Source organism: Myotis davidii, unplaced genomic scaffold, assembly GCF_000327345.1.
Source record: "Myotis davidii unplaced genomic scaffold, ASM32734v1 scaffold431, whole genome shotgun sequence".
Lineage (NCBI taxonomy): Eukaryota > Metazoa > Chordata > Mammalia > Chiroptera > Vespertilionidae > Myotis > Myotis davidii.
Genome location: NW_006282878.1, coordinates 282,165 through 298,319, shown reverse-complemented (window position 1 = coordinate 298,319; position 16,155 = coordinate 282,165). Strand labels below are relative to the sequence as shown.

General features: G+C 45.2%; 1 protein-coding gene across 1 annotated transcript; it reads right to left on the bottom strand.

The window, feature by feature from the left end:
• Positions 1-2,468: 2,468 nt before the first annotated feature.
• Positions 2,469-14,296, bottom strand: ZIM2 (zinc finger, imprinted 2). Its single transcript, XM_006753305.1, has 5 exons — positions 13,930-14,296; positions 11,729-11,830; positions 9,225-9,389; positions 7,571-7,657; positions 2,469-3,336 (listed from the first exon to the last, which is right to left on the bottom strand). The coding sequence occupies exons 1-5, from the start codon at positions 14,294-14,296 to the stop codon at positions 2,492-2,494; spliced, it is 1,566 nt and encodes a 521-aa protein (XP_006753368.1). The 3' UTR covers positions 2,469-2,491.
• Positions 14,297-16,155: the final 1,859 nt, after the last annotated feature.

Below are 16,155 nucleotides of genomic sequence, written 5' to 3'. Positions count from 1 at the left end.
AAAAAACGTCCTGGGGATCTATTGCACAATGTGACTACACTTAACACTACTGAATTGTATACTTAAAGATGACAAATGTTATATTACTTTTTTCTTAAACACCAATTTAGAATAAAATTTAATTTAAAATAAGTGCTTCTAAAGCTTAAAAATATTAAACCTGGATATTAAACCTGGATATTTAGAAAAGTACTAAAACAGTTAGACATATCAGGAAGTGGGTGGGGAGAGGAGGGATGTATATCTCCACATTATCTTTGGGGTCCCACAAGGCATTAAAAAAATCGAGAGGAGACTTCTTGAGATGAACAGAGACTCAAGAGATCAGAAAACCAAATGCAATCTGTGTACCACATTACCACATTTGGATCTGGGATTCAAATGAGCCAACTGCAAAAAAACAAACAAACAACAACAACAAAACACCACATCTCAAAGATGATCAAGGAAATCTGATTAATTGCCTTTCTTTGAGGTGATTTAAAATTTTTCTTTGTAAGTAGATCCCTTGAAGTTTAAGGAAATGGAGGTAAGGCCTTTGAAATAAAACGTTATCAGGGTAGAATGTAGATTTAGCAAAAATGGCGAAGGGAGAAATGACATGACTGAGATGAATGAGGCCCTGAGTAGACCTAGGGCCCTGTGGAAAGAAGTAGATTTCACAAGACAAAAACGAGGTAGGAATCATCCTAAAGGTAAGAACAGGGGTTGTGTAGCGAGCATTCAACTGGCTGGGAGGTTCTGACAAGTCATGTTTGTTCTTAATTTCATGACTTGGGAGCCGCCGTCATAGATCAACTTCAAAAATGGCTGGAAAAGCCAGGCAGTGAATAGCAATAGCAGTGACCCACCCTCCCCGGCAAAGAATCAAGTTAGGGACTCAAGGTCCATATGTCTTTGTATCTGACCACCATGCAAGGCAGTGATGGAAAGCATTGGACATTAGAACAACATGCTACAAAAGAAATTTTTAGTGCAATTGGGGGCTCTTACCTTCAAAGAATGAGGTTTGCCCAGCATGGGATTAGGATTTGAGATGAGGCTGGTCATGCAGATGATGCCAGAGCCCAAGAAAGCAAAAATATTGCTTTCAAATGGGAATTTTTTAAAAAAGAAAAGAAACCCCAATCCTTCAAACAACTACCAAAAAAAATAATAATAATAATAATAATGATCAGTAACAAGGAAGTGTTTAGCAAAAATATACCTCCCTGAATTAGTGTCTCCAAAAGTCATCATCGAAACCTAAATTGTGAGAGAAATGGCTCTCAGCACTTCACCCTAAGAAAGCTTTCAGACCAGGACCCGAGTACCTATAAATGCCCTCGCCCGATTGGATGTGAAACAATGCTGGGCGGGACTACTAACGAGGAGCATGCTGCAGTCAGTATAATATTATACCTTTTCTTCAGGGAGGACATGGCAGGAATTTAAAGAAAAAACCTGGGTTGAGCATCAAGAACCAAAGTAAAAACCTCAAAACACAAAGACAAAAAAAACCTGGATTCAGGTTCCTGCTCCAGCATTTACGACCCTGATGAAATCCAGTGACAACGGGAGTTTCAAGTTTGCTTTATCTGTAAAATGGAATAAGTACCTTCACTAGGGACACAGCAATAGTCTGAAAAGATCAAATAAACCAAGACATATGGCAATGTTTTGTATATTATGAGGTGCCGTGCAAATACAGGGTGTCCCCAAAAACTGTATACCCGCTTTAACAGTGGCTAGCTCAATTTTGAAAAGGAAATGTATTTTAATAAGCACTGCCTTTATCATTATTCAAAGTGTGTGTATGGATTTGGGGGAGGGGGCACCCTGTATATTACCAATTGCATCAGCTTTGTGGGATGAATCAATACAGGTACACCTGGAAAATCTTCCCTGTGCTGAGACATCTGTGTGGTGAAAATGTTGTATGTAAACACTTCTATGAAAGCCCAGGCCACAGATTGTCTGTCTGGAGCCCAACTGCTGGTCACAAGTTTTTTTTTTGTTGTGGTGAAAATGTTGTATGTAAACACTTCTATAAAAGCCCAGGCCACAGATTGCCTGTCTGGAGCCCAACTGCTGGTCACAAGTTTGTGGTTTTTTTGTCAGGTTGTCAAAATCAAGGTTCCTGATTCTATGAATACCACCAAAGAAGGGTGAAATCTATTAGCTTCTTTCCTATGCAACACAAATATTCTTTGTAAGCTTTTCGGCCTGTGTGTGACTATAGATGCATGTATTGAACTTCCTTTTGCAAAAAAACTGCTATACATCAAGCATGTCAAACTCATGGCCCGCGGGCCGCACACATAAACGAGGCATACCGGCCCCGAGTTTGACATGCTTGCTGGACTGGTACGTTCTTGCAACCATTCCCTATCTTTTGTGCTCACGATGGCGAATTTCCAAGTTGTTCAGAAAGCGTGAGGGCTGGTGGGAGGCGTTCTCACACTCAGAGGGTCTCTCTCCGGAAACGTTGGGAATGTTCTCCGAAGATTTTTCAATAGCATTTGCACTCTCCGGATTCCCCCTGAGAATGGAGCTGGTAGTGCTGGGTGAGCTGCGAGGGTCGGCTGAAACACTTCCAACACAGCTGGCACTGGAAGGGCATCTCGTCGGCGTGGGTCCGGTAGTGCGAGACAAGGTGGGAGCTCTGGCTGAAGGCTTTGCTGCAGTCGCAGCACTGGAGGGCTCGCTCCCCGACATAGTCGTGCTTCTGCCGGTAGCGAATGAGGTGTGTCCGGCGGCGGGGCAACGCCGGCGGTAGGGCTTTCGCTGCCTCGTGGGCTTGGAGGTGCTGACGAAGGTGCACGTCTTGGACGAAAGCCCTGCCGCAGTGGACACACTCATAGTAGTCCTTCGGATCAGAGACTCTCACACGGACACTTGGGAACTGGGTGAGAGACACCCCGGGCGGCTGGTCGCCGGAAGGCGTGCCCTGACGTCCGCTGAGGCACGGCACGAGGAGGAGGCCTTCGAATTGCTTACCTTGATGGGGATTCTTCCCAGTGTGCACCTGCTCGTGTCTCTTAAGGGCCATTCGGGTACCGAAGGTTCTTGGGCAAAATTCACATTTGTGGATGCTGGTCTCTTGGGGGGAAGGCTTGCTGACCACCGGCGGGGGACTGGTGCACACCCCGGGAGCAGAACCTTCCCGGGGGTCCATTCCCAGCGGACGCCCAGGTGGTTCCGGAAGATCTGAAGGTCTCTCAAATTCGTCACTGTCGAGGCTCCTTTCCGGAGCGAGGGTCTTGGGCTCACTCGCCATGACAAGGCACCGAGGTTTCTCCTCGTTGACCTGATTCGAATCCAGTGGATCGTCAGGAAAAGGCTCTCCCGTGGGTCCTACAGGCCAGGAGCTAGCTCCTTCCAGATCCTCCACTCCTGCCCCCAAGGGTGGTTTTTCGACTGGCAGGCTTTGCTCTGGAGGTAGCTGGTTGGTTTCAGGTCCTGTCTCCCAATCTAAAAGAAATGTAGAAGTTCCTCTACACCTTTTTACTCACAGAGACACATCATTATCATCATAAGCAGAAATAGAAGGAAGGGGACACAAAACCAACAGGATCCATCAGGTGGAGGTTGGGAGGGATTGAAATACAAGTCTTGCTAATAACCGTGCGGGTTTTCTTTTGAGGAAGGAAGAAGCTGGTCAAAAGTTCGGGCTTGGCCGAACCAGTTTGGCTCAGTGGATGGAGCGTCAGCCTGCGGACTGAAGGGTCCCAGGTTCGATTCCAGTCAGGGTCATGTGCCTTGGTTGTGGGCACATCCCCAGTGGGGGGTGTGCAGGAGGCAGCTGATCGATCTCTCTCATCATCGATGTTTCTGACTCTCTGTCCCTCTCCCTTCTTCTCTGTAAAAAATCAAAAAAATATATTTAAAAAAAAATAAAAATTAAAAAAAGTTCGGGCTTGATAAAGGCAACTCCCTGGATGGGAAAGAAACTGAAGCCAAGGAAATGACACGTAAGGCTGTAGTTCGGAAGAGACGACCGTGAACACCGTGGCCGCGGCCCCGCGGACACTCAGACTCCGGGAGCGGAGCGCGGAGGAAGCAGCAGAGCAAGGAAACAGACTGGGAAGTCATTGGAAGAGGGTAACCGGACCCACCACCGTGGACTTGATTTTGGGAAATGGTCTCTGAAGAAGTCCTGAGCGAGTCCGCTGTTTCCTCGCGCTGCTGCACGACCGGCCGATGTCTCCGCGTGGTCTGCCAGGTGCCCGTTCAGAGATTACCGCGATCCCGAGCCCGCTACAGCCACGGCTCCAGCTTCCATCCGTTCCAGCCTGCCGCACTTCTGCAGCCTCCCTACTGGTTACTCTGCTGGTGTTTCTAAAGCCCGTTTTCCATAGAACAGCCGGAGGGGTATTTCTAGAACAGAACTGCCCAACAGAATGCCCTGTGATCACATGAATGTCTGTATTTCTGCTGTCCGATACAATAGCTACCGGCCACATGCAGCAAACACGCACCTGAAATGTGGTCGCTGTGAGTGAAGAACTAAGTTTTATGTCATTTTGATTCATGTCCATGTAAGTAACTCCATGTGGCTAGTGGCTGCCACACTGGACAGCACAGTTCTAAGTTGTCAATAACATGACCTCATTCCCTGGCTTGAAACCTTTGAATGCCTTTTCCACTCACGTCTAAACTTAGAACAAAATCCACATCCCTTAACCTATCCCTACGTGGGCTGGCCCGTATCTGTCTCTACGACCTCACCTCCTATCCCCTCTGCATCACTCAGACCATCTCACTCTTCCCCCTGTTTCTGGAACACCCAAGCTCTTTCCAACCTCAGGGCCTCCGTATATGCTGTTCCCTCTGCCTGCAACACTCTTCCTCAAATGACTGACTGGCTCCCCTTTCTCTCATTCAATTCTTCCTCACTGAGTTCTTTCCTGACCGTCCCATCGTAAGCAGCCTCACCATGTCACTCTGGCTGTTTTACACTCATCTTTTATGACTTGTCTATCTGTCACCTCCCACCCCCATTAGCCCACCAGCACCATAGGATGGGATTCGGTCTGTTTTGTCTGTGACTGTATTCATAGAGCCTGGAACAGTGCCTGGCCCACCACAGAGGCTCAATAAGTACCCGTGGAATGATCGCAAGAATCAAAGAAGGAATGAACCAGTTAAAGATGAGAAGACAATGGAGGACACAGAGAGGCAGGCAGAGGAGTCCCGTTGCTGGCTCCTGAAATTTCTTTTTTTTTTCCGGGGGAACCCACTTCTCCGCCCACCCAGGAAAAGGCAGGAGGCCTGTGTCGAGGAGCACTGCGCTAGGCACAGCTACAGGTTCGGGGATGGGATGTGACCCAAAACGGATCACTTGGAAAAGGAGGCGGCTGTGTCAAGAGCTTCTATGGAAAAAGCTGCCCTGCTCTAACACATTGCGGACCAGGAGTTTTATTGCTAGCTTTACCCAGTGGCCAGATCAGTTTCTATTGGACGAGTACAAAAAACGTTTTACATAAATGTAAAAGGCACGCTTTAAAATGAAATGCCCATTGCATTTTGAAGTTATTTATTACATGTTCTTACAGGCTAATATCTTTTTAAAGCAGCGGTTCTTAACCTGTGGGTCATCCACCTGTGGGTCGCGACTCCTTCGAGGGTCAAACGACCCTTTCTCAGGGGTCGCCTAAGACCATCAGAAAACACATGTATAATTACATATTGTTTTTGTTGTTTAATCACTATGCTTTAATTATGTTCAATTTGTAACAATGAAAATATATCCTGCATATCAGATATTTACATTACAATTCATAATAGTAGCAAAATTACAGTGATGAAGTAACAACGAAAATAATTTTATGGTTGGGGGTCATCACAACATGAGGAACTGTATAAAAGGGTCGCGGCATGAGGAAGGTTGAGAACCACTGTTTTAAAGTATGATACTCTGCAAAACACTGTGTACTATGAAGTGAGAATTCTCTCGATCCGTCCGCAATGTGTCATTAAGAAGGCTTTTTGGACACATCTGGGCTCCCTCACGCTCTCTTTGGACAGGAACAAAAAAAGCACAGCTGGGATCTGTTGGCTGAGTGAAAAGAGAAAATGAAACTATGTCTGAAAACATCACGGAGCCCCTAGATCCAACCTTCCCCTGACCAAGACGAAGCTAATGACCCCTCGATGGTTTACGCCTGTTTGTTTGGGTGTGGGTTTCTGTTAACAGCAACTGGCCGACGGGCCGGTTCACAGCGGAGGACTTCATAAAGATGGAAAGCGTTATCACCCTGGAGCCATAGACTTTGGAGAAGGCAAAGTCTAGAAGGTTCTTCTCCTTGAGTCATAGAAGGATGTCCGTAGGGGCCTTTTGGGGAAGTTGCACAGCAAGCATGTCAAACTTGCGGCCCGCAGGCTGCATGCGGCCCACAATGAATACTTTTGCGGCCCAGCCAATATAGCGGTATGTAAGAAACATTTTAATAAAAATTTCGTAACTTAATTTTTACAACATCCTGTTATACATAATTGTTAATAACGAACTACAACGTTCGCTAATGACTGATGACTATCATCGTGTTGCATTCATCTCCCTAACACACTTTATATGCAAGCACACCATTTCTCTCCACTAATACCAGCAGCGAATATTCTAGCAGCCGATGGCCACGTCATTCGTCTGGGACTGACTTGTTGGGTGTGCACAACAGGAAATATTTTGCTTTCAGAGAACAAGAAAAATAGGTTATTTGCATTATGCTTATTAATTTGTGCCGTTATTCAGTGTCTGGTAAGTTCATGTTCAAGAAAAAAATATTAATTTTTATTAAAATGTTTTATTATTTTATGTTAGCGATGACTCATTTATTTCAGCCCTTTGTATTCAGTACGTCTCTATCGACATAAACCTACGTTTCTATGAAAATGGAAGCTTTTGTGTTCTTGCAGCCACATACACTTAGACCTTGTTTATTTGGCCCGTGTTAGCCTTTGAGTTTGACATGATTGGTCTAGAAGGTTCTTTCTCTTGAGTCATAGAAGGATGTCCGTAGCGGCCTTTTGGGGAAGTTGTACAGTGAGTGAGAGGGAGAGAGAGTGAAGGCAGGGGTAGAGGATGGAAACCAGATTGTGGGTTAAGGAGGAGGGAGCCTCCTCCACAAGCCCAAGGCGCTGGCCTGAGAGAAAGCGGAGGCAGCTGGAAAGGGACGCTGTCTCCCAGCATGTTTCCTGCTCCTCTCGGTTAATGGTTAACGAGGAAAGACCTGTGATTTCCAGTGGTGAGAGCAAAGGCACCGATGAACGGAGGGTGTGGGGCACTAGAGAAAAGGGAACGAGACCTCCCTGGAGCTGGGCAACAGGAAGAGACGAGCTTCAGAGAGGAGATGGAAGGAAGGACCGAGCACGCAGGAGATGGGGACGCCTCTGGAGCCCAAGGCGATAGCACGTACCAGCCTCCTCCCTGACCTGAGTGGACTTTGAAGAAGGCTCCCTGACTAACAGTTTCCCCCGCACCCCACCTCCCACCATACACACACAGACACACACACACCAGACTGACTGGGGTGGTGTTGTCCTAGGATTTCAGTCTCCACGGGCTTATCCCCCCGAGCCTCACCTGGACCTGTCTTTGTATTGCTGTCTTCCTCCATTGCACTGGACTCCTCCTCTTCCAGCTGTGTGATGATGTCGGGTCTAGGGAACTGGTACCCTGTGGAAGAAGAAGACTCATGACTTAGGGGCTCTGTTCGAACCCACCACACCTCCCAGCCAGGGATTTTAAGGCTCCGTGAGAATAAGGAAGACGCAAATTCACACAGAAGGAAAACTAAGGCTGTTTCTAACAAATGTGCCCCCAGGACACTTGTGGCAATGTCTGGAGACATTTTATTTCTTTTTCAGTTAATCCTCACTGGAGGACATTTTCCCAATGATTTTTAGAGAATGGAAGGGAGGTGGAGAGACACATCGATTGGTTGCCTCCCGTACAAGCCCCGACCAGGGCCAGGGATCAAGCCTGTAACCGATCTGCTTTGATTCCTTTTTTCAGCCCCCCGCTCCCCCCCCAAAAAAAGCTAATGAAAAGAGGATCCCGGGACTGGCTACAAAAATATTTAGCTTGTGGGGAGCGGTAAACAACTTTGTCTCTGGATGTGAAAAGAGACTGGCCACCTCTGACTCTTACACTTTGAGGCCAGTAGAAGCCTATAGAGCCCCAGCAATTTTCAGCAATTCCTTCTCCCATTCAAAAAAAAAATCACTGTGAGGGATTGTGGGAGCATCTTCCTCAGACACCAAGGTTGTGGGTTCCATCCCTGGTCAGGGCACATACAAGAAGCAACCAATGAACGCAGAGACAAGTGGAACAACAAATCCATGTTGCTCTCTCCCTTCCTCTCTTCTCTAAAATCTATACATTAAAAAAAAAACACCCCAAAAAAACATCTGTGAGCCTCCTCTTGTGCCGAGACAACACAAGAGAGTTTAAGGGAGCAGATTCTGGAGTCAAATCCCAGCTCTCCCTCTTTGTAGCTGGGCGTGGCTTTAGACATGTAATTTAACTTTTCCGTGATTCATTTTCTTCATCTGTAAAATGGCAATAATGATGACAATAACAATAACAATAGACTCCCCTCCCCCCTCAAAGGACTAGTATAAGAATTAAAATTTGTTCTTTTCCAAGATCATTTGGCTATTTTGGGTCCCGTGAATTTTCATATGGATTTGAGGATCAGCTTATCCGTTTCTGCAAAAAAAAATCCAGCTGGAATGTTGACAGAAATTGCATTGAATCTTTAGATCAGTTTGGGGGGTACAGCCATCTTAACACTAAGTCTTCTGATCCATGAACATTGGATATATGACTTCTTTTGAGGTCAGAAACTTCTGTGTTTTCTCTGTGTCTATGTTTGTGTCTGACTTTTTTTCTCTTTCAGAAACACAAGAGCCGAAAACGCAGGTGAGTTTGCCAAGACTGATGGAGGGGAGGGAAGGAGCAGGCAGAAATACCTGGAGTGTCAACTCCAGTGGCCCCAGGGCCACTTTCAACAATAAAGATTAAAAAAAAAAAAGACATGGAAAGTTCTTAGATTAATGCTTGACACATATTAACTGCTCGAAAAGTGTTAGCCAAGTTGTAACAGTGAATCTGACATTGAAATATTGTCTCTGATCTGGGTTGAGACTCACTGACATGGTGGGCGAGTCACTGTGACTCACGGGAGGACAGAACCAAGAGTGGAGAACCAGGCCGGGTGGCCAGGAGGAGGCAGACTCACCCAGGGAAACCAGGTTCCTGTAATTCTCCAGCGTCACCTCCCGGTGGAGGCGCCGCTGAGCAGCACTCAGGGAGGCCAGTTCCTCCGGGCTGAAGTCCACAAACACATCCTGGAAAGTCACCAACGCCTGAAACGACAACCACAGATGCTGGAAACCCAGAAATTATCGGAGGGGCGGGAGAAGGAGCCCGACGAGAGAGAACTGAACGTGAAGTGGACGTGCAGATCAGCGCAAGCTGCTAATCCAAGTGTCCCAATTGAGAGAGACTTATTGAGTGACTGCCTCCTGCATGCTCCCTACTGGGGTTCAAGCCCACAACCCAGGCATGTGCTCTTGACTGGAATCGAACCCGGGACCCTTCAGCTCACAGGCTGATGCTCTGTCCATTGAGCCACACCAGCCAGGGCATGCCTCTGTCTTGTAGTCTGAAGGAATGGAGAACGTTTCTGAGCCAGATCCTGCTGCTGGTTACTACAAATTTGGGTTGGAGGAATACGCCACCCTCGGGAATCAGAGCTGGGTTGAAATCCTGGCTCTGGTTCTTTCTCATAAGCTTTGTGAGTGTGGGTGAGGGTGAGCCTTAGTGACCCACCCGTAAAACACAAAGAGCTCAGAACCCGGCCAGATAGCTCAGGGGGTGAGAGCATCGGCCTGATACGCTAAGGTTGCAGGTTTGATCCCCTGGCAGGGCACACATAAGAACCAACCAATGAATGCATAAATAAGTGGAACAATAAAAATTGATGTTTCTCTCTTTCTCTCCCCTTCTCTCTCTCATAAATAAATTTTAAAAATTTAAGGGAAAAAAAACACAAAAAGCTCATAAATATGAAGAGATAGCCAATGTTATTAATAAACAGGGAAATGCAAATCAAATGACAAAATACCACTTCATACCCATTCAATTGACAAAAATCAAGAAGTCTGACAAGACCAAAGGTGGACCCTGGGATCTTATAAGGGGCTAAGGGAAATGTAAATTGGGAAACCACTTTGGACCCAGAAATTCTATTCCTAGGTCCATATCTGCTCACGTGTGCTTAGAGACAGAAATGTTTATAACAGCGCTATTCGTAGCATCTAAAACGGGGAAACAACCCACACGTCCACTCATAGTAGAAGAGATAAATATATGTTGGTATAGTCACACAGGAGGATAATATTCCAGCAATACGAACTAATTATCTACAGTTCCACATGACTCTGTATAACTTAAGGTTGAATTTAAAAAGCAGATATTAGAAGACCCATTTAATTGATTTTCCCATTTGTGTTTTCAGGGAAACATTATGCAAGTCGATAAACATGTGATTTAAACTAGAGGTCACAAAACAAAACAAAAATGAATTATCGAGAGGCCAGGCGCTGGCTGCCCAGCTCCTACAGTGAGTTTATTTGGCTCACATAAGTCTTTTAATCTTTTGAAAAAAATTCGTATTAGCCAACAACACACACAAAAATTATATATTTCATATTACTAACTGGAATTCTGGCTTCTTTTTAAAAAATCAGAAGACTGGACACACATTCTCACATGGCACCATCAGCTGCAGCTGTCATAGCTGCCCTTGGGTGGCGCAGGCACTGCCCCGTTTGTCACAATCCGCCCATTTATAAACCCTTTGTTCACATTACCTGGGCAGCTCCTGTGGGCACCTCCGCTGGGGACTCTTGAGACGGACACTGTAGGGACAGAGGGCTGCTTTCAGGAGCATGTTCTCCCAGAACAGTGTTTCTCTACCTTTTTCCTCTTCGCCATCTTAGATAATTTTTTCCCTAAACGCTACCCCGCCCCATGAATTATTTCTGGTTCTAAAGAAAAAGCAGTGTATTCATTGGATTGTCTTTGAGGTTTCAAAATGTGATGGAACAAGAACATTAAGGAGTGGATTTGGGGGGAAGGGGAATGAAAGAAAGAAAACCCCACATCAGTATCATATCCCTGAAGTAGCTGCCATTTGTTTCATAAATAAAAAGGAGAATAGTGCTAACCACAGGGTTGATCTGAATAAGCCGTCCCTGCCCTGGTCAGCACGGTTCAGTGGTTAGAGCAATTGTCCCTTGAACCAAAGCGTTGCAAGTTTCATTCCCGGTCAAGGGCATGTACCTGGGTTGCAGGTTTGATCCAGGCCCTAGTCAGGGTGAGTGCAGGAGACAACCAATCAATGAGTCTCTCTCACACTGATATTTCTCTCTCCCTCCTTCCCTCTTTTCCACTCCCTAAAAATCAATGGAAAAAATATCCTCCAGTGAGGATTAACAAAAAGAGGTAGAAAGAGAATAAATGTTAAAGATATTAGAGTGTGGGACAGTGATCATTACAACAGAGAAAAATAAAGCTGCAAAGGGGATACAAGAGTCAGAAGAAGTTACATGGGGAAGTCAGGGAAAGGCATGTTTACGGGATATTGATATGAAAATGTGAAGAAAATGAGGAAGTGGTTCAATTGGATAGGAAAGGCCCATATTGGAGAACCAAATCAGAAGAAAGCCTGACTCGCCTGGCATCCAGCAGAGGGCAAATTGTCACATGTGTTTGGTCCCTCCTTTCGGGGTTCTTCGGCCTTCCTCTCTTCTGTGAGGATGGGGTCCTGAGCAGGGAAATCTAGAAGGGAGGAGGAAATGACCGTGGAATTGAGTCTAGTCTGGTGGCGATCACAGACAGAGCGAGGGGACTGCCCTTCCCCCAGCACCCGGTCCTGCCCTGGGAGGTTAATGGCAGTTCTGGATGTCCCATAAGAGAAAGACCGTAGGAATACTTTCTCAGTTCCATACAGCTAGTTCGTCAAAACCTCTCTAGTCACTTCCCAATTCTAAATCCTTTGATGGCTCCCCATTGCCTTCCAAATAGAGTGGAAGTTCCCTCTATGGTAGTGGTTCCCAGTCTCACGATACGCTCAGAATCACCAGGGAATCTGTTTCTAAACTGTAAAATGTAAATACTTACACTTCTAAAGACTCTTGTAAAGATTAACATTACATACGTAAAGCACACTGTGGACATGAAAAACAATGGCAGCTCTTATTATTAAGCTTCCTATCTATATATTTTTTTCAATATATTTTTATTGATTTCAGAGAGGGAGAGAAACATCAATGATGGGAGAGAACATGGATTGGCTGCCTTCTGCACGCCCCACACTGGGGATGAAGCCTGCAACCCTGGCATGTGCCCTTGACCGGAATTGAACCCAGGAACCCTTTAGTCTGAAGACCGGAATCAAACCCAGGACCCTTTAGTCTGAAGCCAGACACTCTATCCACTGAGCCAAACCGGCTAGGGCTCCATATATATTTTAAACAGCCACCACCTTCCAGACAATAGCCTGAACCCTGAAGGCCTTCCTTGCCTGTACTCTCTTTCCAACTGCACCTGCCTCTTTCTCCTAGGGAGCTCTTTCCTTTCCCTGGAATTCCAGCTCCATCAAAAGCGCTGTGCCTTTGGCCAAATTTTTATTCTCTCTGGGACGATATTCCCTATGTCCACCAGAGGCAGTGTAACACTGTGATTAAAGTACAGACGCGGGCGCCTGGAGGGATCCTGACTGTCAATGACTAATCTTGGGGCCATGGAAAAGTTACTCAGCCTCTTCGTTCTCCCGTCTCCTTGTCTATAGAACAAGAGCTATTAAGAGAAACAAAATTAATTGATATGCAGAAAACACTTAGAATTTGAAGTGCCCAACCTGTTCACTGTATCTTCAAAATTCTTTTAAGGAATGCAAATAACTGCGTTAATCACAATCCTTTATTTCTTGCTATGGCATCAGCATGGAGCCATGCATGAGTCTCATGTTTATTTTAAATTGATTCATTTATATTTTTAACTATAAGGCCTATAAATTCACTACCCAACCCCCAAAGGAGAACATTGTCCATTAATTTACATCTACCCATGTACTTTTTCTGTCCACACCCCAGCCTTCTATCCAGAGACAGCAACAGCCTTGAATTCTTATTTGTTGTTCTCTTGCCTCTCTCTTTTATTCAAAGGACGATGAGGAGTAAATGGCATTCTTTTCTCATCATTGAAATGCCCTTCGTTCCAATCTAGTAACTTGAGTTTCCAGACCAGCCACATTTTAGCAGAGATTAAACTTCTAGGCCTTGTGTTTCCCACATTTTATACCCTGTATTTTGGGCTGGGTGTGTTGTTTGGGATAAGAAATGGGAGGAGAGGCCCTAGCCAGTTTGGCTCAGTGGATAGAGTGCTGGCCTGCAAACTGAAAGGTCCCAGGTTCGATTCCTCTCAAGGGCACATGCCTGGGTTGTGGGCTCAATCCCCAGTGGGGGACTTGCAGGAGGCAGCTGATCCATGATTATCTTTTCATGGATGTTTCTATCTCTCTCTCCCTTTTCTGTTCTCTCTGAAATCAATAAAAATATATTTAAAAAAAAGAAATGGGGGGAGAGGAGGCCAAAGCTAGAGAGAGGGGAACTCAATCAATCAAAATATATTTTTAAAAAAAGAAATGGGGGGAGAGGAGGACAACACTGGAGAGAGGGGCACTTTCAGAGAAATAATATTAAAAGCAAAATCCAAACACAAAAATGTCTTCCATGTCGTATGAGGCAGCTTAGACGGGATTATGAAATTCATCCTCTCATTCATTTGACACAGTTTTATTCACCTCCGATAACATGCCAGGCATACAGCAGGTGTTCAGTAAGTGGAAATGGCAAGTCGCCTCCTTCCCATCTCACCTTCCTCCCCACATGCTTGGAGCAAGTTGGCCACCAGGGTTCCCGCCTCCTTGCTGTTCCTGGGTCGCCTGGATCTCACCCACGTCTGAACCTCCTGGGGCAGGGTGCTCAGAAACTGCTCCAGCACCAGGAGCTCCATCATCTGCTCCTTGGTGTGGGTCTCCGGCTGCAGCCACTGACAACAGCGCTCCCAGATTTGGCTCAGAGCTTGCTGAGGCCCCGTCGCCGACAGGGACTGAAAATGCCTCAGCTTTTCATGAGAAATTTTCAGGACCCCCGGGTTTCGCATGGGAATGGTTTCCGGACCACGCCTACAGAAGGGCTGAGGGTTCCTCAAGAGGTCCAAGACGTTGGTCATGTGCGCCATCTTTACAGCTCGGTCCTTGGCAGGATAAAGATATTTGAAAAGGCGGGATGCTCCAGAACACACTGTTGTGGAAGAACTGTATCAGAGGAAGAAAGGATACAGGAACATCAGGACCTGCAGAAATTACAGGGACAGACTTACAAACGGCCTGCATCGTTAGGACTGGACAGAGGGGTAAAGCTGATCCGAGGCAAAGGCAACTAGCTCATTTCACACAAATATATATTCACAGAGATTTGCATGTCTACAGACATCATGCTGCCTCCGCCCCATCCCCAGGTCTAGCAAATCCACAGGCACAGGCTAGAAATATTTCAGAAATGGCACTGAAAGGAAAAGAGACTTGGATTCCCAAACCACAATGAACTGAACAAATCTGAGGAGCCAGGGAAGGATTTCATTTCAAAATGTAAATGATTTTAAACAACTATATATTATACAGGATGAAGAAAGAGCTTTATCACACATACTAGTACATACGGAATTCATATGCAAAATATATAAAGTACTCATACAAACTGGTAAGAAAAAAGCAGACAATATGAAATAAAAGGTTAGGAGATTTGAGAAAAATAGCCCAAAAACATATGAAACAGGGCTCAACTTCATTAGTTACCAGAGAAATAGGAATTAAAACCAAATGAGATACCACTACACATTCTCCAAAAAGCTCAAAATGAAAAATAAAATCAGACAATAGTAAATGTTCGAGAAGAGACAGAGCCACAATAGAACAGCATATGTATGCACTGGGACTAGAAACAATTATGAACATGGATGTATCCTGCTGTTAAGCAAAAGAAACTAGGCCTTTTTTTTTTTTAAAAAAAAGCCCACATTCAATGATTATATTTTTATAAGGGTCCAAAACAGGCAAAATGAGTCTAAGGTGTTAAAAGTCCAAATAGAGGCCTGCCGGGTGTGGCTCAGTGGTTGAGCATCGACCTATGAATCAGGAGGTCATGGTTCGATTCCAGTCAAGGGCACGTGCCTGGGTTGCAGGCTAGATCCCCAGTAGGGGGAATGCAGGAGGCAGCGATTGATGATTCTCTCTCATCATTAATGTTTCTATCTCTCTCTCTCCCTTCCTGAAATCAATAAAAATTTTTTTTTTTTTTAAAAAAAAGTCAAAATAGTGGTTACTGTTGGGACTGGGGGCAGCAGTGGTAATGCCTGGGAGGAGACAACCTAAGGGGCTACTGGAAAACTGGTAATATTCTATTTCTTAATCTACGAGCTCATGACACAGACACTGCATGTTCAATTTGTGAATACTGAGTTCTACACTTAGGATTGGTGACCTTTTCTGTATGTATACTTCACTAAGAAAGTTTTAGCTGTTATAGTTGTGGGGAAACATCTAGGTTTAGTATTAAGTGGGGGAAAAAAACACAGGAAACAAACTTGAACATAGACTATATGCTTAACCATATGAAGCACAGGAAAAGACATTGGAAAGTTAACCAAAATACTGCACCAGGGGCTTAGGTATGAAAAGTGAGTTTATCAGAGATTTTTACAAGCGACTTTGTACCCTCCCTAAAACCTATCTCCACATTTCAAAAGTCCTACAATGAAGCTTCATTTCTTCTACAATCAGAAAAATAAAAAATACTTTATTCTATTAGAGTTACATTCACTCTATGAAAGCATGCGTGAAATTGCCATTTGGGGGAAACATTTATTGTTGTTAATCCTCACCCAAGGATATATTTTTCTCCATTGATTTTTAGACAGAGTGGAAGGGAAGGAAGGAGTAGGGGAAGAGAAAAAGAGAGAGAAACATTGATGTGAGACTCATTGATTGGGAATGGGGGGGTGCCTGAGGTGGAGGGGGACAGGGGGGCTGAGGTGGAGGA

Bases quoted from the DNA above. Each gene is read 5' to 3' on its own strand.
- ZIM2 (XM_006753305.1), bottom strand. From the start codon at position 14,296: ATGGCGCACATGACCAACGTCTTGGACCTCTTGAGGAACCCTCAGCCC. The intron at 11,831-13,929 runs GTGAGATGGGAA...CCTCCCTTCTAG, and splicing joins CCAAGCATGTGGGGAGGAAG to ATTTCCCTGCTCAGGACCCC. The intron at 7,658-9,224 runs GTGAGTCTGCCT...CTTCTTCCACAG, and splicing joins CAGGAACCTGGTTTCCCTGG to GGTACCAGTTCCCTAGACCC.